Raw genomic sequence first — 21,376 nt, 5'->3', positions numbered from 1 at the left:
ACACACACACACATGCTCATGGAAGATGCTTTGGTTGAATAATTGATCCAGAATCAGTTTTTTGTATTTTTGTTCAACGTCTTCACGTTAAACACAAGTCAGGTTTTGTGTGTGTTGTGTGGAACTTTCAGTCGAGCTTCAGATGTTTGTTGTGATCACATCGAGCCTCGTGTGTGTGTGACGTCACCTTGAGCCGTGAAACCACGAGTTTCTGGTATTTTACAGACGAGAAGATCGATTGTGAAAGTTGATTGGTGGAATAATTGATGATTGCATATTAATGAGTCACAGTTAGATGTTGAAATAAAACTGAGAGCAAAGTGATGTGTTGATGCTTCAAGAGGTGACATCAAACAAAACCTACATTATCCACTGGTTTCATCTGATTCAGTATCTACATCTGTTTTCATATCATTATAAACGTCAACAAATGGAGACGTGCCTCTGTTTGACCTCTGAGAGGAGGTCAAGGAGCGCTGGGACGTGACCTTTGACCCCTGGGGTCTGTTTGAGCTGAGTGACTCGGAGGAATGGGATTGAAACACGGTGAGGGAGCAGCAGAGCAGAGCGGTTATCTCTGTTCAGAGATTCATCTTGTTAGAGTGGACAACACACACACACACACACCATATACAATCTATGACACACACACATACCTAACACACACACACACTTAACACACAAACACACACACTTAAACCTAATTTCTTTCAATCAATTCAGGACAGGTCATTTGTTTTTTTCCCATCTGAGTTTCTGACATGTGTGAGTGAGTCTTCGTGTGTGTGTACGTGTGTGTGTTAGGTGTGTACGTGTGTATGTGTGTGTGTGTGTGTGTGTGTGTATGTGTGTGTGTGTGTGTGCGTGCTCTAGTAGTGGATGTGTGAAAGGTCAGAGACACTTTCTGTATGTTGATGTCCTGCTGTCTTTTAGTGTAAAGGTCAGTGGCACTGGTGTGTGTGTGTGTGTGTGTGTGTGTGTGTGTGTGTGTGTGTGTGTGTGTGTGTGTGTGTGTGTGTGTGTGTGTGTGTGTGTGTGTGTGTGTGTGTGTGTGTGTGTGTGTGTGTGTGTGTGTGTGTGTGTGTGTGTGTGTGTGTGTGTGTGTGTGTGTGTGTGTGTGTGTGTCGGATTTTGTGATGAAGAGATTTACTTTGTCTCTCAGCATTCAGGTTTGTGTGTAGCTGTATTTTTGGGGGGGGGGGATTGGAGCGATCCTGGTTTCTTAATAAATGGATTTGTCATGTTCATTGGTTTTGTTTTAGTTTCTCCCTTTGTTGACGTCTTCGTCTTCTACGTGTACGTCTTCATCGTCTTCTTCGTCGTCTTCTTCGTCTTCGTCATCGTCGTCGTCTTCTTCATCGTCTTCATTGTCTTCTTCGTCTTCGTCTTCATCGTCTATATCGTCTTCTTCGTCTTCTTCGTCTTCGTCTTCATCGTCGTCTTCGTCTTCTTCATCTTCGTCTTCGTCTTCATCGTCTTTATCGTCTTCATCGTCTTCATCGTCTTCGTCTTCTTCTTCATCGTCTTCATCGTCTTTATCGTCTTCTTCGTCTTCGTCTTCATCGTCTTTGTCGTCTTCGTCTTCTTCATCTTCGTCTTCATCGTGTTCGTCTTCTTCATCTTCGTCTTCATCGTCTTTATCGTCTTCATCGTCTTCGTCTTCTTCGTCTTCGTCTACGTCTTCGTCTTCATCGTCTTCATCGTCTTTATCGTCTTTATCGTCTTCTTCGTCTTCGTCTTCATCGTCTTTGTCGTCTTCGTCTTCTTCATCTTCGTCTTCATCGTGTTCGTCTTCTTCATCTTCGTCTTTATCGTCTTCGTCTTCGTCTACGTCTTCTTCTTCGTCGTCGTCTTCATCGTCTTCATCGTCTATATCGTCTTCGTCTTCATCGTCTACGTCTTCTTCGTCGTCGTCGTCTTCTTCTTCTTCGTCGTCTTCGTCTTCTTCTTCTTCTTCTTCTTCGTCTTCGTCGTCGTCTTCTTCATCGTCTTCATTGTCTTCTTCGTCTTCTTCGTCTTCGTCTTCATCGTCGTCTTCGTCTTCTTCATCTTCGTCTTCATCGTCTTCATCGTCTTCATCGTCTTCGTCTTCTTCATCTTCGTCTTCGTCTTCATCGTCTTTATCGTCTTCATCGTCTTCATCGTCTTCGTCTTCTTCATCTTCGTCGTCTTCGTCTTCTTCATCTTCGTCTTCATCGTGTTCGTCTTCTTCATCTTCGTCTTCATCGTCTTTATCGTCTTCTTCGTCTTCGTCTACGTCTTCTTCTTCGTCGTCTTCGTCTTCATCGTCTTCTTCGTCTTCATCGTCTTTGTCGTCTTCGTCTTCTTCATCTTCGTCTTCATCGTGTTCGTCTTCTTCATCTTCGTCTTCATCGTCTTTATCGTCTTCTTCGTCTTCGTCTACGTCTTCTTCTTCGTCGTCTTCGTCTTCATCGTCTTCTTCGTCTTCATCGTCTTTGTCGTCTTCGTCTTCTTCATCTTCGGTTTGTGTGTAGCTGTATTTTTTGTTGGGGGGGGATTGGAGCGATCCTTGTTTTCTTAATAAATGGATTTGTTATGTTCATTGGTTTTGTTTTAGTTTCTCCCTTTGTTGACGTCTTCGTCTTCTACGTGTACGTCTTCGTCGTCTTCGTCGTCTTCTTCGTCTTCGTCGTCGTCTTCTTCATCGTCTTCATTGTCTTCTTCGTCTTCATCGTCTTTATCGTCTTCGTCTTCTTCATCTTCGTCTTCATCGTCTTCATCGTCTTCATCGTCTTCATCGTCTTCATCGTCTTCATCGTCTTCGTCTTCTTCATCTTCGTCTTCATCGTCTTTATCGTCTTCATCGTCTTCATCGTCTTCGTCTTCGTCTACGTCTTCTTCTTCGTCGTCGTCTTCATCGTCTTCATCGTCTATATCGTCTTCGTCTTCATCGTCTACGTCTTCTTCGTCGTCGTCGTCTTCTTCTTCTTCTTCGTCGTCTTCGTCTTCTTCTTCTTCTTCTTCTTCTTCGTCTTCGTCGTCGTCTTCTTCATCGTCTTCATTGTCTTCTTCGTCTTCGTCTTCATCGTCGTCTTCGTCTTCTTCATCTTCGTCTTCATCGTCTTCATCGTCTTCGTCTTCTTCATCTTCGTCTTCGTCTTCATCGTCTTTATCGTCTTCATCGTCTTCATCGTCTTCGTCTTCTTCATCTTCGTCTTCATCGTCTTTATCGTCTTCTTCGTCTTCGTCTACGTCTTCTTCTTCGTCGTCTTCGTCTTCATCGTCTTCGTCTTCTTCATCGTCTTCATCGTCTTCATCGTCTTCGTCTTCTTCATCTTCGTCTTCATCGTCTTTATCGTCTTCTTCGTCTTCGTCTACGTCTTCTTCTTCGTCGTCTTCGTCTTCATCGTCTTCTTCGTCTTCATCGTCTTTGTCGTCTTCGTCTTCTTCATCTTCGTCTTCATCGTGTTCGTCTTCTTCATCTTCGTCTTCATCGTCTTTATCGTCTTCATCGTCTTCGTCTTCGTCTTCTTCGTCTTCGTCTACGTCTTCGTCTTCATCGTCTTCATCGTCTTTATCGTCTTCGTCTTCATCGTCTTTGTCGTCTTCATCTTCATCGTCTTCATCGTCTTCTTCGTCTTCGTCTACGTCTTCTTCTTCGTCTTCTTCTTTATCGTCTTCGTCTTCTTCTTCATCGTCTTCATCGTCTTTATCGTCGTCTTCGTCTTCATCGTCTTTGTCGTCTTCGTCTTCTTCATCTTCGTCTTCATCGTGTTCGTCTTCTTCATCTTCGTCTTCATCGTCTTTATCGTCTTCATCGTCTTCGTCTTCGTCTACGTCTTCGTCTTCATCGTCTTCATCGTCTTTATCGTCTTCTTCGTCTTCGTCTTCATCGTCTTTGTCGTCTTCATCTTCGTCTTCATCGTCTTCTTCGTCTTCATCGTCTTCTTCGTCTTCGTCTACGTCTTCTTCTTCGTCTTCTTCTTCATCGTCTTCGTCGTCTTCGTCTTCTTCATCTTCGTCTTCATCGTCTACGTCTTCTTCTTCTTCGTCGTCTTCGTCGTCTTCGTCTTCTCCGTGTCCGGCTCCTCTTCTTCATCTTCGTCTTCATCGTCTTTATCGTCTTCATCGTCTTCGTCTTCGTCTACGTCTTCGTCTTCATCGTCTTCATCGTCTTTATCGTCTTCTTCGTCTTCGTCTTCATCGTCTTTGTCGTCTTCATCTTCGTCTTCATCGTCTTCTTCGTCTTCATCGTCTTCTTCGTCTTCGTCTACGTCTTCTTCTTCGTCTTCTTCTTCATCGTCTTCGTCGTCTTCGTCTTCGTCTTCTTCATCTTCGTCTTCATCGTCTACGTCTTCTTCTTCTTCGTCTTCTTCTTCGTCGTCTTCGTCTTCTACGTGTCCGGCTCCTCTTCTTCATCCTGAGATCTTTGAGTTCTTCTAGTTTCACGTCACATGTTAGAAACCTCGTCCACACGTCCACTCGCTCTCTGAGAAGCTTCCACACGTCGTCCTGCTGGTTCCTCTCATGGACTCTGACATGTTACAGATGTTTTACCACTGAGCGTCAGGAGAAGATCCAGATCATGTCCAGAGACTCAGACTCCCACAGCAGCTCGTCACCTTCACTCAGCTCGGAGCTGAACTTCTCTTCTTTCCCACAAAGTTTCACTTCTACAGAGTTGTCCGTGTTTTCAGACAGTTCAGCTCCTGATGATGCAGTGAGACGAGTGGACTCCTGGTTGTTTCTCACTCTGAATCACCGCTGTGAGCTGCAGATTGAGTTTTCCGTCTCTGTCTCCTTTCAGCCGGGTGGATCAAGGCCTCCGACGTCCCCCCCCCCCCCCCCCCCCATCGATCGCTTCCTGCCGGGTCCGGCCGGCGGAAGAATCCGTCTGAGACTCATCAGCTCGTGACCCGAAACCTGATCGTCTCCGTCCGTCTCCTCCTGGGTCGTCCAGCCAGTCGTCCTCCTCTGGACCAACTAGCTCTTCTGCATCAGTCGTTCCACAGAGAAGTAGGTGGATAGTGTGTGTGTGTGTGTGTGTGTGGGTGTGTGTGTGTGTGTGTGTGTGTGTGTGTGAGAAGCACTAATGGTGTGTGTTGTTGTGCGATGTTTCACTTTGTTGAACATCGTATTGATACCTTTGCTGCTCTGTATAGATTCTTTACTTAATGCAGATGATAGTTGACAGTCGTCACGTGTCGCCATCTACACTGTGTGTGTGTGTGTGTGTGTGTGTGTGTGTGTGTGTGTGTGTGTGTGTGTGTGTGTGTGTGTGTGTGTGTGTGTGTCTGGATATTATGCGGTAAACAAATTAAAAAATGCTTGTTTTTCTCAGCATCAACATTTTGGGACTTTCCAGATTCATTAACATTTCCTCATTATGTTCATAACAAACTGAACTTGGACGACACGAGTCCTTCAGTGAGCTGCAGGAACAACTTCCATTAAAATACAGATATTTCATGTATTTCACTCAACTAATAGAACATGAGTGACTTGCAGTTTAAAACTAGTTTCAGTATTTTCATTCTAAACAAACAGGGGTTAAATATGCGACAGCAGTATATTTATTTTTGAACGAATGTGTTCTTTCAGCTCTGACCTCCCTCTCACTGCACAGAGACAGAATCCCACTGAAGGTTTTTAGTTTATTTGCTGAGTCTAATGTCACATTCGAGCCGAGGATGTAAACAAACCTGATTTCTGCTTTAATTGGAGGAAAAATGTAAATGTGGTGAAATCACGGGGAAGCTTTGATGTTGGGGTGAAGATCCGGAGAAGATGTGAATCAAAGGCTGCGGCAGCTGGACCGAGGGGAGCGGAGATGTTTCACCATGTTCACGATGTTTCACGATGTTTCACGATGTTTCACGATGTTTCACGATGTTCACGATGTTTCACAATGTTTCACGACGTTTCACGATGTTTCACGATGTTCACGATGTTCACGATGTTTCACGATGTTTCACGATGTTTCACGATGTTCACGGTGTTTCACGATGTTCACGGTGTTTCACGATGTTTCACGATGTTTCACGATGTTTCACGATGTTCACGATGTTTCACGATGTTCACGGTGTTTCACGATGTTCACGGTGTTTCACGATGTTTCACGATGTTTCACGATGTTTCACGATGTTCACGATGTTTCACGATGTTTCACGATGTTCACGAGGCTCCGGTAGAAACATCTGCACTAACAAATACTAGACAGGAGGATGAGAAACGTCTCTCAGCTGCGGTTTCCATCCTTTAAAGTGGATGATGTAGTTCTCATCTTAAAGTGAGACAGTGACAGAAATGAAGTCACTTCCTGTGTGTGTCTGCCCCCCCCCCGGCTGCTCCACCTCTCACCTGAACCACGAGGAGGATCTGCTGCTGGTTTAACATTCAGGTATAAACAAAATAAATCCCAGTCGGGTTTTAACATTTATTATATTCAATTTAAACACCAACGTATTCCGACTCAGGCAGTAAAACATAACAGGCTGCTCGCTGGGTTTTATCTTTGTTACTTTATTTCATCCAAACACAAACTGTGATTGGTGGATGAGTGTAATGTCACATTAAGCTGCCAGGGGGCCCCAGAGAGTAAGTGAGCCTCTGTTGGTTTCCTGCTCTCTGAATTATGGTTCTGCATCTCGTTCGGGGGGGAATGAGTTCATGTGTTATGCCAGCGAGTGTCCTCACTGAGATGGAAGGACCTGTGTGTGTGTGTGGTGAGCTCAGCAGGTTCAGGAAGGGCTTCTTACAACAGATGGAAGACAAACACACACACACACACACACACACACACACACACAAACACACACACACACACACACACACACTCTCATCATGTGTGTAGTGAACGGCCTCACTCACTTCCTCTCTTCTTCATTATAGTGTTTTCATTGTTTTATATCACTTCAGACGCTGAAGCTTATTGTTGTTGTTGCTATTGTTATTGATCTATTGATTGATGGGTCTGCTGTGATTGGCCAGCTGGCCCGCTCCACCAGGAGGAGATGTCAGCTCTTGTTTTACCTGGCTGAGTCGGGGGGGGGGGGGGTCGGACCAGTGTGTCACTAAGCATCATGCTCCTTTATGAGACGCAGGAGAGAAACAGTGAGAAAACACAAAGCAACAGAACCAGGTTGAATCTAAAGACCACGTGTGAGACGCTGGAGCAGAGTCTGGGTTTCACCTGCTGCTTTGACTCAAGAGAAGATCTTTATATAATGTCTTACACTTCAGACAACAACTGTAATTTGACTTTCTTTAGAATAATTTACAGAAAGAAGAATTTTTTTATGTCAAATCAGGACAATGTTCACATTTCTTCAGTGCGTTTTAATCTCTGAGGCTGTTTCCACTTCCTGTCCGAGCTGGAGCATCGTCTCAGCAGCTGAGTTCCTTCGTCCTTCTCTGTGCACGCTGCAGGTTTCAATCATTAAAGAACCTCAATGTGGGTTTTTCCTCCCGACACCTCTCCTCCTTTTATCTGAATCCATGTTTTATGACCAGCGAGTTCCCCGGGCCGGGTCTCCTGAAGGTCGGCTGCACTTTTTATGTGAGCCCCGGAACAGTCGGTAAAAAGGTGAAAGTAGGAAACGTTCAGCCGCTAACCAGGAGGCAGTGGGTGGTCTCTGAGGGGCCGACCCACTGTAACAGGCTGGTGATGTGCTCTGAGCTCTGCTGCTTCTGTCTGTTCATCACTCCAGCTTTATGTTTTATAATGGGATCATGTCTAAAGATGTGTATATATAAATAACAGTGTGTGTCTACATGTGTGTGAAGGTCACTAACGGGCCACATCACTGAAACTCACTGCAGTTAAAGAACAATAAGCTTCAGCTAACAAATCATTATTCCTCCGTTATTTAAAGATCAAACTCAACAAACATATGTTCTCAAAAACACATGTTCCCAGATGTCTCTTCACAATAAAACATGTAGAGAGAGAAGGAGGAGAAGGAGGATCACATGTAGAGAGAAGGAGGAGGAGGATCACATGTAGAGAGAGGGAGGAGGAGAAGGAGGATCACATGTAGAGAGAGAAGGAGGAGAAGGAGGAGAAGGAGGATTACATGTAGAGAGAGAAGGAGGAGAAGGAGGAGAAGGAGGATTACATGTAGAGAGAGAAGGAGGAGAAGGAGAAGAAGGAGGATCACATGTAGAGAGAGAAGGAGGAGAAGGAGGATCACATGTAGAGAGAGAAGGAGAAGAAGGAGGATCACATGTAGAGAGAGAAGGAGGAGAAGGAGGATCACATGTAGAGAGAGAAGGAGGAGAAGGAGAAGAAGGAGGATCACATGTAGAGAGAGAAGGAGGAGAAGGAGGATCACATGTAGAGAGAGAAAGAGGAGAAGGAGGAGAAGGAGGATCTCATGTAGAGAGAGAAGGAGTGAGGAGTCTCTCTGAGTGGACCCTCAGGTCATCTCCTCCTCTCATCCTCTCATCCTCTCATCCTCTCATCCTCTCATCCTCCCTCTGCTGCCTGGTCCTGCTCCTCACTGAACACTCAGCAGACTTCACCCGTTCTCCTCCGTCTCCTCCTTCATCTCCTCTCTCGTTCCCAGTGACGTCAGTTTCCAGTGAAGAGAACTTGACGAGCTGCAGAAACAGTCTTCATCCAGAGACTGGCTCCAGTGTTTTAACCCTGAGAGGAAGCTAACGAGGACAGGGACAGCGTTGAATATTAGATTTCATTTAGGTTCTTATTTGTACGCAGGTCAGGTTTGGATTTGACCTGGAGGAGGTCCCTGGTGATGGCTCAGGTCTGGGACGTGGATCTGCAGGTCTGTGAACTATGGACCGGTGCAGGACTCCATGATAAGAGCTGAACTCTCTCAATGAGGACGAGCTTCAATGCTTCCTCACTTTTCTCCTGAAGCAAAATCCCCTGACCATCTTTCCCTGGTCCACTGACAGTAACGTGAGGAGGTTTCAGATCAGATGAGAATGTTTGAATCAGATTCTTCCTGATCCGGTTCCTCAGCGATCAGTCTCCTGATCTTCACCTCCGACTCCTCCACAAACACTTTGTCTATTTCCAGCCTGAGCAGCTGCTGATGAGGAGCTGAAGTGTGTCAGCGTTGTTGTGTTTGTCGGTGCACAGTTGTCATCAGTGGCTTCCCTGAGTGTGGTGACACCTGGAGGAGAGCGGGTGAAGGAACGAGACCGAGTCGGCTTCTTCCAAATCCTCAAACACTGACAGTGTGAGACGCAAAGCTGCAAAGATTAGGAGGAACCAAAACCCAAACCTGTGTGTGTGTGTGTGTGTGTGGCATATTTAAAATGTCTAATTTGCACCTTCTCCAGCGTCTCTGGAGCATATGTTTACTGTGTCGCAGTCTGAATTCACACTCCTACACACTCCTTCTCTCACTCTTTTTCTGTCTCTCTCTCTTTATCTCACACATGTAGGTACGTCTATCTTTGGCACATTACATTCCAGAGCCCCATACACTAACCTTAGAGTCCTCACAAAGACGTCTGTTCACACTAACACTATCTATCAAAGAGATGAAATGAAATAAATAAAGCGTGCAAACGTCTGTAGTAGGGCTGGGCAAGTAAACTCGTTTCAATCGAGTTAACTCAAGTGATGAGTTAACTCGATTAATTATTTTATCTCGCATTAACTCAGGTTTGATTATTTATTGTTTTATTGTGAAAGTCAGGCTTTTATTTTGTGAAAGTCTGTTGCTGACTGCTGCAGAACAGGAAAAAAGAAAATAATTGGTGGATAAACAAAACGAGTTAACTTGCCCAGCCCTAGTCTGTCTTCATGATGTTAAAGTCTTTGTGAAACATATTGAACTGAGCTTCCTCTTGAGGATGGAAACAGGAGAAATGGTTCAGTCCAGAGGAGATTTATCTTCTGGAGGATCTGGGTCAGGAAAGATCTCGCTGGGTTTAGGTGCAAAAGACATCTGATAGAGTTTGGTGCCACCTGGTTGAAGAGACTGTAGAGAGTGTGGAGGTTTCTGATCGTCCGAGTGACTCCGGTTCTTTAATTAAACTGAACCCTGTGGACAAGTTCAGACCTGGAATCCACACGCAGGTCGATGGCCCAGGCGCCCGACACCTCTCCTGGTTCCTCACCTGGTTCCTCGGCCCACGCACATGCTCTGAACATCTCAAACTATTCTGTGGAACGACAAGCGAATCGAACCTGTTCTGAAAACTTCCATGACAGACACAACTTTCTGAGTCGGTGTGTAAACGTAACAAAACACAGACTTGTTGTGCGAAGCCTGAAAACACGTCACATGACCACTCACGTACACTGGTCATTGGTTGTAAACAGGAAGTAGTTTGTTTATTCTGCAGTTAGTTTCCTTGGAGCGACAGTGAGGAGGAGGAGCTGTTAGTGACAGGAAGTGATAGCTCATGTTTCCCACCGGGGGGGGGGGGGGGGAAATGCTGTTCACAGGTTTTACAACTTTCACGACAACAGAAGCGAACTTGATATTTTTTGCAGTGTACACAGAAGATGCTGAAGCTGCTGAGAAGTGGATCTGACGGATCGCTGGAGAGAAGCTGCTGCTCGGTCAGTGAGAGGATGATTGATTCAGGTCGGACCCTCGCCGTCCCCCCGGGGACAGCGTCTCCACCCGGTCGATACCTGGTCCCGCCGCCTGGTATTCATGAAGACGCGGCGTGCCGCTGACAGGACGTCACTGGACTCGGTTCGGGTTAAAGAAACGATGACGAACAATAACAAAGAAGAGGGAGAATGGAAGTGAATAAATCAGGCAGGAAGTGAGTCAGTGAGACATGAACATGGAAACAGAAACTCCTCAGCTGGAGCTTTGGCCTCAAAGTCGTCACCTTTACATATTTCCCTTATAAATCAACGTGTGTGAAGTGAGAAGTCGTCTCCTGCAGCTTCAGGACGTCTTCAAATGTTTAAACGTCCGGACGGAGACAAAGCGTTCGACTCACAAGGGTTTCTAGAAGAAGCTGTTGATTGATTTTCTGTCGACTCATCAATTAATCGACTGATGATTTCAGATCTGTGTGTTTACGTATCGTGTGTGTCTGTGTGTGTGTCTGTGTGTGTGTGTGTGTGTGTCTGTGAAGCTACTCTCTGTCACTAAGCTGCAGCCTCTGCACTTTTCTCCTCCGACCATAAACCCCCCCCGCCCCTCTTCATCATGTCAGACACTCGGGCTCTTCGTCTTCTTCATCCACTTCCCCTTGTGTCCTATTCCCTTGATTCCTTCTCCTTCCTCCTCTGGAACATTGATTTGTTTCCTACACATTTCCTCTCCTTTTTTCCCCACAGCCTTCCTCCTTGTCTTGTTGTTCCCTCCTCTCCTCTTCCTCTCCCTCGACCTGTTTCCTCTTCCTCTCCACTCTTTTTTACTGCTTGTTTTATTCCAGTTTTACAGCAGCCGGTGACGGTTTGATCTGAAGCTGTAAAGCTGCGTCTATACGAGTTCACCATCTACAAGAAGAGGAGGAGGAGCAGAGAGGGAAAGAAAGGGAGATGACTGCATGGAGGAAGGGAAGACAGGTGGAGGGAGGTGAATGCAGGAGGTAAAGAGAGAGATGGGAGAGGAAGAGGAGGAAGAGGAGGAAGATATTATACCAGAAGGGACAGGAATCATCCTCTACCAAAATAAGTGTCAATATACAATGCAAATGTCACAGCAAGTACAAGTACTTCATGTAGTTACATTACCAGAGGAAAAGTACTTCATGTAGTTACATTACCAGAGGAAAAGTACTTCATGTAGTAACATTACCAGAGGAAAAGTACTTCATGTAGTTACTTTACCAGAGGAAAAGTACTTCATGTAGTTACATTATCAGAGGAAAAGTACTTCATGTAGTTACATTACCAGAGGAAAAGTACTTCATGTAGTAACATTACCAGAGGAAAAGTACTTCATGTAGTTACATTACCAGAGGAAAAGTACTTCATGTGGTTACATTACCAGAGGAAAAGTACTTCATGTAGTTACATTACCAGAGGAAAAGTACTTCATTTGGTTACATTACTAGAGGAAAAGTACTTCATGTAGTTACATTACCAGAGGAAAAGTACTTCATTTGGTTACATTACTAGAGGAAAAGTACTTCATGTAGTTACATTACCAGAGGAAAAGTACTTCATGTAGTTACATTACCAGAGGAAAAGTACTTCATGTAGTTACATTACCAGAGGAAAAGTACTTCATGTAGTTACATTACCAGAGGAAAAGTACTTCATGTAGTTACATCACCAGAGGAAAAGTACTTCATGTAGTTACTTTACCAGAGGAAAAGTACTTCATGTAGATACATTACCAGAGGAAAAGTACTTCATGTAGTTACTTTACCAGAGGAAAAGTACTTCATGTAGTTACATTACCAGAGGAAAAGTACTTCATGTAGTTACATTACCAGAGGAAAAGAGTACAAATGAAAATGTTTTTAGTTTGTACTTCAATGTGCTCGATAACAGGAGGAGTGAAAGAGAAGGACGAGAGGAAGAGAAGAGTGTATGAACGAGGGATGATGGAGGACAGAGGGGGGGGGGCTCTGAGTTTATGGTTTTTAAATGAGCCAGCAGGGGGAGGAGGGGGGGGGGGAGAGACGGACAGCGGATGCGAGGTCGTTCCAGGACACGATGTTAACTCCACAGTTTGACTTCAGCTCCAATAAATCCACCGCACTGCAACTCATTACACACACACACACGCACACACACGCACACACACACAAACTAACACAGAGACACACACACACAGACACACACACAGACACACACACACACTAACACACTAACACACACAGAGACACACACACACAGACAGCTACATGAATCTTCTGTGACCGTCTTTAATTTTAAGTGTTTTTTGTCTCTCACATGAACTCTTTGATTAAAACACCTCAGGGACGCGGGGGGGGGGTCGTGTACAGGAAGTGGTGTGGCGTGCCAGAGAGGGACTCCCTCTGATTGGAGGGGGCGGGTGACAGAGAGAGAGAGAGAGAGAGACGCCACCTGTTCTGTGTGAGGATCTGGAACGCTGAGTCGTGATGACCACGGCGTGTTCTCTGTAGGAACCACACGTTCCTGAAATAGCTTCCTCCTGCGTGATGGGTTATATTTATTTATATTTATATATTTATCACCTCCTCACTTACAAAATAAATATGATTCAGACTGAAGATCGTGTTTTTCCCACTGATGAAGATCGTGTTAAACCAACGTCGCCTCCTGGAGGTGAAAGTTATCGAGGTTAATGGCGAGTAAAGCCACTGACATCACCGGCTGTGGGAGGAGCCACAGAGAGTCAACGCCCTTGTTTACTACCTCCGAAAAAATATTCACAGTTTATATGTATATACATGTAAATGTTTCTAGGTTTCTTTGGATATTTCTTGCTTTTTTATTAATATTTTTATTTTAATAACTGTCGGCACCAGGCAGAGACAAGAGAAGCTAGAACTTCAGTGTATTGATAACTTGCATTAAAATCTGTACTTAGCAGGAACATTTATACAATTTTAATCATGATTCAAATTGCAGATTTGAACACAGTATTTGTGATAATAATAACATGCTTATTTCACCTGGAGCACTTCCTGTTTGTACCTGGATCTGGATCTGGATCTGGATCTGGATCTGGATCTGCTCAGACCAACGGGTTCATGCATGAGACCCATTGAGACGTTAATACTGTAAAACAAGTCATGCTTTTCTTTCTCTGCAGCCATCATATAAATATATATATATATAAATATATAAATATATAACCACACAGTATATACAGTATCTCTCTGTAGGCCTCTTCCCCCCCCCCCCCCCCCTCTGCAGTGTGTGATTTATCACCTCGTTCTGTCACTTTTAGAGGCTGAATGAATCCCTGTGCTCTGAAACTGCTGCTGGAGACTGTGTGTGTCTGTGTGTGTGTGGGTGGGTCTGTGGGTGGGTGTGTGTGTCTGTGTGTGTGTGTGTGTGTGTGTGTGTGTGTGTGTGTGTGTGTGTGTGTGTGTGTGTAAAGTTCACGTCTGTCCGACCTGCTGCTCACTCGACCGTCTCCTCTGCTCCGTGCTCAGTAATTAAAATCTCCTTGTTTGACAAACGGCCGAAGAGCCGACGCCTCCTTGTGTCTCACTTCCTGTGACACGGCGTGGCGACAGGAAGTGTTTCACCTCAACGCCACCTCAGCGTCTGCGTCATGAATCCTGGTTTTCTTTCTTTTCTGTCTTCCGTCTTTATCTGAGTTTCCTGCCGACTCCAGACTTTGACCTTTGTTTCACCAGAGCTGTTTTCAGACCAGAATCTGTTCCTGAGATGTTCTGGAGGTTCTGTAAACGTCTGAGTCAGTTTCTCAGGACGTATTGATCAGCATCGTTTTACTTCATAATATCAGTATTGACCCCGAAAGCAGCTCGGGCTCAAACATAAAACTCCAGTTTCCTCTTCGCTGTAGCTGCAGGTTGAACAAGTCAAACTGGGAAGTGTCTGAATCCTCAGTAGCAGTAAACTCTGCAGCTCGTGCCCCCCCCACAGACGTGTGAAGAGTTTCATCTGATCTGATATTTACCTTTTGCTTGAGTTCATGAGTCGGTTTGAAAAGTCTCTGTGATCGTTTGCTCTTCACAGATCCGTTCCTCCTCCTGCTCTGTTTCCTCCTCCGTTCACCAGCCGGACAGGTCTCTGTGACCTCTGACCTCTGACCTCTCGTCGTTATCGCCTGTTGAAGAAAGTTGCTAAGTTTGACCATCGCTGTTTACGACTCAGAGAACTTTGTGTTTTTCTTAAGAGAAACGTTATCAAGCTTCTCCTCCTTCGCCTTGTTTGTTGTTGTCAGAAACTCTGGACGCTGCATCGCCCTCTAGTGGACGTACTGCCTAGCAACCGTGTGAACGACACAGACGAGTCAGTGGGGTTACATTGAGACAAATCTCTTTTCAGCACAAATGAGCGTTAAGGTTTTTACAAATTGTTTTTCAATTCGGAGTTAGTTCACGTAAAACGCGTCCACTACTTCCAAAATGGCGACTTCCTGTTTGGAGCTGATCAGCTTTTGTACTTTCAGGTTAAAATGGCTGCATTCTGGTGTTTAAGGGGCGTGGTCTAGTGGTTTGGCCACGCCCCATGTGCAACAATGATTCCAGATGTCATGATGAGGTGACGAACACGTTTGTCCTTAAAAATTATTCATATTAGAGAAAAATAATCTCATCATATAAAGTTTATGTATAAAATATTATGATACATTTATATATAAATCATATGTGAGCTCATGTGTCTGTAGCTTTTTCCTTTTATCATGAATTCCAGTCTCTGCACTTTATTACAAACACTATGTGCGTCTCCTCCTCGTGTGTGTGCGTGTGCGTAGGCGTACATATGTGAGTGTGTGTTTGGTGTCATGGGAACAGACGTGTGGTGATGGTCACATGACAGAAGCTCCGCCCCACCGGGGACAGAGGACAGCCTGGAGGCCGGGGACACGACCCGGGGCAGAGACTTGAGACACTAATGAGAGAAACTCTGAGCTGCGTGAACACGACAGGATCACGTGACTGTGACGGGTCGACCACACAGCCCCCCCCCATCATCTGACCTTCCCTTGGTTGTAGATGTGAAACTGTGAAAGTATTCAATCTGTGACGATGGTCCTTTCTCTCCGTGACCTTTGGTCTAACGCCGACCTGCGGACGGATCATAAACTCTGTGAACAAGACAAAGAACCAGAGGATCCACGTGGCCTGAGTTCAACTTAATGTAACTTAATATTTCTTGTTTTTCATTCTGTACAACGTCACGTTAACTGCATTATCATCTGATGATGTATCTTCATCGTAGGTTCCTGTTAAAGTCTGAATGTCCTTGAGTTGTGTGTGTGTGTGTGTGTGTGTGTGTGTGCGTGTGTGTGTGTGTGTGTGTGTGTGTCCACTGAAATATGACACCAGCAGCAGAGGTAAAGGCTTCTTGGATTTAGGAACCATAATTCGTTTTGCTGCACTGCCACTGCAATGCAACACCCTTTGTCTTGTTCTGTGTGTGGATCTTCGGGGGGGACAGAGACGGGCGGTGGTCTCGTCTCCTGTCGGACGATAAATGATGGAGAGAAGTAAAAGGAGAGAAGGAAGCTGAGCGTCACTTTGTCTCATTTCAACCTTTTACTGTTTTTGCCCAATAGTGTAATTAGAACTGACATTAATAAATGCTGTGTGTGTGTGTGTCTGTGTGTGTGTGTGTCTGTGTGTGTGTCTGTGTGTGTCTGTGTGTGTGTGTGTGTGTGTGTGTGTGTGTGTGTGTGTGTCTGTGTGTGTGTGTGCGGTGTGTGCTCACCTCACCTGACCTCCAGCAAGTCGCTGGTTTACGACCTCCTGTGATTCACGTCCTGCTCGTTCCCCTCGCCGCTGGAGAGGTCATGTGACCAGCGAGCAGCAGAGTCTCTGAGTCTTAGAGTCTCTGCTGCTCGAGTCTTAGAGTCTTAGAGTCTTAGAGTCTCAGAGACCAGCTGGTGACGGGGGTTCAGCGTTTAGCAGCTAAACGAAGCAGATAGATAACTTTTCCGGAGGTGGTGGAGACCAAACACAGAGAGAGAAGAGAGGGAACACAGCAGCACTCGTATTGAAATCAGTTTGTCGTTCAGTGTTTCCTGTGAACGACTTTGAGGAGTAACAACCATTTTGTAAAGTTGTGATAAAGACAAAAAACAGAAATGTAGTAAGAGTGGAAATGTAAAAGACCATTTTGTGTCCTGCACATGCTAGTTATCATATTCATCTTCATAACTTAGATTTCTGCTTTTTATGTTTTTCTCTTTTTGTCTGTTTCTAACTCGTCTGATGTCTCTCTCACTCAGCTCCATGGACCAATCACCATGAGACTCTGCCTGCTCCTCCCCCTCCGACAGTCCCAGCTCCTCCCTCGGCTCTGTCGCTGCTGTCCGGCAGCGCTCTCGTCCAATGGCAGCGCTGCATCGTCACGCAGACACCTCAGCACAGACCCTGGCCCCGCCCCCCAGCCTGTGATTGGCCAGGACTCGGTGGAGGTGCTGGGACAGTCCCACCCCCGAGATGACTTCACCAACGTGACACCAAAGATCTTGGCCAAGGTCGGCCGCAACCTGCACAACCAACCACATCATCCGCTGTGGCTGATCAAGGAGCGAATCAAAGCTCACTTCTACAGGTGGGCGGTTCTTCAAACTGCTGCTTAGCAACAAACAAACTTTGTTTTCTTGTTTTTATTTTCAACACAAAAGTTGACGTGAGAGGAGACGACAACATGATTATAGAACAAATAAACACATGATTCAGGATAAAAGAAACAAAATGAACAGGAGATACAATTTCTAAAGCTCTTGTTATTCATGTTGATAAGAATCAGACGTGATGAGGAACTAAACTTCATGAAGGAAGTTTCTCACGATATCAAAACTTCACTGACAGAGAGCAGAGATAAAGAGATAGTTTGAGAAAAGAGGAAAAGAAAAGAGAAACGAGCAAACAGAAGAAAAGTGGAGATGATTGAATGATGGAAGAAAAAGGACGTGAAGAAGAGGAAAAGAATCGGCAAGTGAAAAAGGAAAGAAAATATATTTTCAATAATTTAAAGAAAAGAGATCAAATGAGCAAATGACAATTAATTAGACTTCTCAAATATTTATATAATAGTCTAAGAACCAAATGTTACAATATGAATTATTAATTAATGATATATTCTTAAAATTATTTATGTTGTTTGTAGGAAACATGGTGTTAAACATTAAGTTAAATTCAATTATTTTATGTATAAAGAATTTTCCAAATCAAATATTGAAATGAACACAGTTTAGACTTTGAATAAATGGACAGAAGATTCATCAACATGTCAACAAACAAACAAGAGTTTTTAATATCTGTAGATTATAGATTTTTAAATCTATGTTATTGCTGAAACATTCATCAAGTAAAAGACGTGTTTTTTTCCTCAGTTTATTTCATCTAAATGTGAGTTTTGGTTTTGTTGTTTTTTCTTTGGAGTCTCTTAACGTTTTGTGGATGATGATCTGATCATCCTCAGACATTGCTGGTTCCCAGAGGATGAACCCTCTGTGATGACCCCTGACCTCTGCTCTGACCTTTGAGAATCCGCTGCTGTTACATTTCCTCATATTGTTTATTCTTCTGTGACTCGAAGCTCAATCTGCTGACTCTGAGTCTCTGAGTCTCTGAGTCTCTGCAGCTCGATGTGTCTTCAGGGACAGTCGAGTGTAAAAGTTTGCTGCACTGCACACGGCAGTGAAATATCACCGGGCTGCAGTCACACTCCACACACACACTGTACAACACACACACACACACACACACACACACACAGACACACACACACACACACACACACACACACACACACACACACAGCAGAGCAGCACTAACAACTCACCAGACAGTTTGAACTGAACTGAAACCATCACCTGCTTTTATCCTGTTGTTTTTGGTGAAAGTCTTGACGAACATTCTTCATTCCAGTTGTTGTTGTTAACGTTTTCCTCTTGGTTGTGTGTCCCTGTTTCTCTCCTCCCTCCTCAGTTCCTACATCGGTCCCCGTGGCAACCCTCTGTTCTCCGTGCACGACAACCTGAGCCCGGTGGTGAGCGTGGAGCAGAACTTCGACAGGTCAGCAGATCAGATGATTGATTGATGTCGTGTGACAGATTAAAACAGAACCAGGCGCTAGTCGAGAGGTTTCTGATTGGTTCTTTGGTTCTTTGTTCTTTTGGGATTTGATGACAGCTTGCTGATCCCGCCCACTCACCCCAGCAGGAAGCGAGGAGACAACTACTACCTGAACAGGTGAGCGTCAAGTCGACTGCAACTCTCACTCCCAGACACAAGGTGGCAGTGTTCGTATCCGCCATCTGGTTTCTGTTTAAGCAATTTAAACATCGAAGTATAAGATTTATCTCAAAGGACAATAGCAGCTATTATGTTATTTATGAGTGTGTGTGTTTGTGTGTGTGTTTGTGTGTGTGTGTGTTTAGAAAAATGCTGCTTCGCGCTCACACCTCCGCCCACCAGAGGGAGCTGGTGAAGTCCGGTCTGGATGCGTTCCTCTTGGCTGGAGACGTGTACCGACGTGACGAGATCGATGTCAGTCACTATCCCGTCTTCCACCAGATGGAAGGAGTCCGACTCTTCTCCAACCACCAGGTGGGACCACCGGGTTCGAAAACTCTTCATTTTGTCATCACCTGTAAACATTTCTATTATTCGTTCAGTCCAAACTTTTCTCAGTTCATGTTGAGGATTTTGAAAAAAGAAAACTTTATGTGAAGCTTTATTAATGTCCCGGGACGCAGCTTCTCCTCAGGAACAGTTTCAGTCTTGAACATGTGAAGCTAGCTCTCCTGGTGTTTGTGAGTTGTCGTCTCGTGAGGTTCTGACGAGTCCCGGCTCTCCAGCTGTTCTCCAAGGTGCAGAACGGCGAGGATCTGTCTCTGCTGGAGCGCGGCGGCCGGCGGACGCCACAGAAACAGGAAACGCACACGCTGGAGGCCGTGAAGCTGGTGGAGTTCGACCTGAAGCAAACGCTGACCCGACTCGTCACTCACCTGTTTGGAGAAGGTGAGACCTCAGACCGGCCTGCAGGGGGAGACAGAGGACACACTTTCATTTAACTGAGACTCTCTACGTTTACTCCTCCGTCATTTCATCATCCTCCTTCCTCCTCCACCCACTACAACTGCTTCTTCTTCTATCTTCACCTCTTCACCTCTTCCTCTGTTTCCTCACCTTCCTTCTCTCCGTATTATCATCCTGTCCTCACCCTCTCTTTCCTCCTCCTCCTCCTTTCAGATCTGGAGGTCAGGTGGGTCGACTGCTACTTCCCCTTCACTCATCCCTCCTTCGAGATGGAGGTGCGTTTCCAGGGTGACTGGTTGGAGGTTCTGGGCTGTGGAGTGATGGAGCAGGAGCTGCTGAACTCTGGTGAGGACACACACACACACACAGACACACACACACACACACACACACACACACACACACACACACACACACACACACAGACACACACACACACAGGGGTCTTTTCCCTGCGTCTCTTCATCACTGGAGGATGGAGACGTGTTGACTAAACGTTGAGGAGCTCTCATGTCGACCATCTTTATTTAGAGTCTGTTGTGTCAACTTTGTGCTCCGAAGCAGGAAGCAAACGCACAACTATGTGTGTCAGTGTACACACACACAGACATCCCCCCCACACACACAGGCCTTTGTATAAACAGGAAGTGATTTGTCGGATTTGTCCAACAGGATGTGTAGAGCACTCACGATCTGAGCCTCACACAAGATCTGAACCTCTATCACACACACACACACACACACACAAGCTGACAGTGTTTTAAACAAACATTTTAAATATTAGTTCTGTGTGTGTTTGTGGGTGTGTCTCACTCTCTCTCTCCTGTCAGTGTGTTAAGTGGCTCGCTCGCCCGCTGCCCTTGAACAAAGCTGTAACGCTGCGCTCCACTTCACCGCTGCTTGTTCCAATCAATAAAACATGCTGAGACGCAAAGAGTGGCCAGATCACCCCCCCCCCCCCCTGTGTGTGTGAGTGTGTTTGTGTGTGTGTGTAAGAGTGTGTGTGTAAGAACTCGTAAGAAAACGCCTGCTTGTGTTGACACTTTCAGACGAGTGTGTGTTAAGGATCATTCCGTAGTAAACAATGTTTGTTTTGTAATTGTACATGAACTGTGTTAAACGTTGTGTGCACATGTTGTGTAGTTGGTGTTTGTGTAGCAGCAGCAGCAGGTTGTCGGGTCGTGAAGGCGAACCGTCTAATATTTAAGGATTAATAATATTTAAATAAAGCATTTATATTGTCAGGAGTCAAGTTGAATAACTGCAGGTCCGGTTTGATGCTGAATGAAAACGAGTCAGAGGCTGTTTCAGCTTCAGTTTAGTTTAAACCTCATTTGTGTCATGTTGTGTTGCTGTAGTATTAGTTGTATTGATTGCAGATTGTGTTGAGCAGCTCCGGGTGAGACGGGAGTTATCAATCACTCAGAGTCGTTTTAACATCCCTGTAAAATCAATATCAGTAAATGAAAATGAGTTTAAGTGTTTTAGATGCAGTGGAGTCAGATCTGGATCAGCTGCTCATCACCTGAATGACCTCTGTGTGGTTTGACCTCTGAGAGGGAACAGCAGCATCCTGCAGTGCTCAGCCCCGCCAGAGGGGGGAGCTGCAGGGCAGGTGCAGATTGGCTGGATGAGTTTGTCCTCTGTGTGTGTGTCAGTGTGTGTGTGTGTCAGTGTGTGTGTGTGTGTGTGACAGTTGAAGCAGTAGGTGGTTAAATTGATGCTGAGGTCCAAGCAGAGGAAGTAGAAACTCTATCAAAGTCACACACACCAGTGGAGATACACACACATGACCTCACAGATACACACACATGACCTCACAGGTACACACACATGACCT

The 21,376-nt window shown here is 45.2% G+C and overlaps 1 protein-coding gene across 2 annotated transcripts in view; it reads left to right on the top strand.

Annotated features, from left to right (window-relative positions):
- fars2 (phenylalanyl-tRNA synthetase 2, mitochondrial) overlaps positions 1 to 21,376 on the top strand; it is a 71,116-nt gene that overhangs the window by 721 nt on the left and 49,019 nt on the right. Inside the window, exons 1-7 of one of the 2 annotated variants that reach the window (XM_061093550.1) lie at positions 4,819 to 4,977; positions 16,773 to 17,101; positions 18,484 to 18,570; positions 18,688 to 18,747; positions 18,936 to 19,104; positions 19,356 to 19,518; positions 19,750 to 19,881. In XM_061093550.1, the coding sequence (XP_060949533.1) occupies positions 16,791 to 17,101; positions 18,484 to 18,570; positions 18,688 to 18,747; positions 18,936 to 19,104; positions 19,356 to 19,518; positions 19,750 to 19,881 (922 nt within the window). In that variant the 5' untranslated portion in view covers positions 4,819 to 4,977; positions 16,773 to 16,790. Of the gene's footprint in view, positions 1 to 4,818; positions 4,978 to 16,772; positions 17,102 to 18,483; positions 18,571 to 18,687; positions 18,748 to 18,935; positions 19,105 to 19,355; positions 19,519 to 19,749; positions 19,882 to 21,376 lie in introns of those variants that run through there. The other variant, XM_061093551.1, reaches the window with a different exon arrangement.

The sequence above is a fragment of the Limanda limanda genome, chromosome 20 (assembly GCF_963576545.1).
Source record: "Limanda limanda chromosome 20, fLimLim1.1, whole genome shotgun sequence".
Taxonomy (NCBI): domain Eukaryota; kingdom Metazoa; phylum Chordata; class Actinopteri; order Pleuronectiformes; family Pleuronectidae; genus Limanda; species Limanda limanda.
This window is presented reverse-complemented; position numbering and strand designations above follow the sequence as displayed.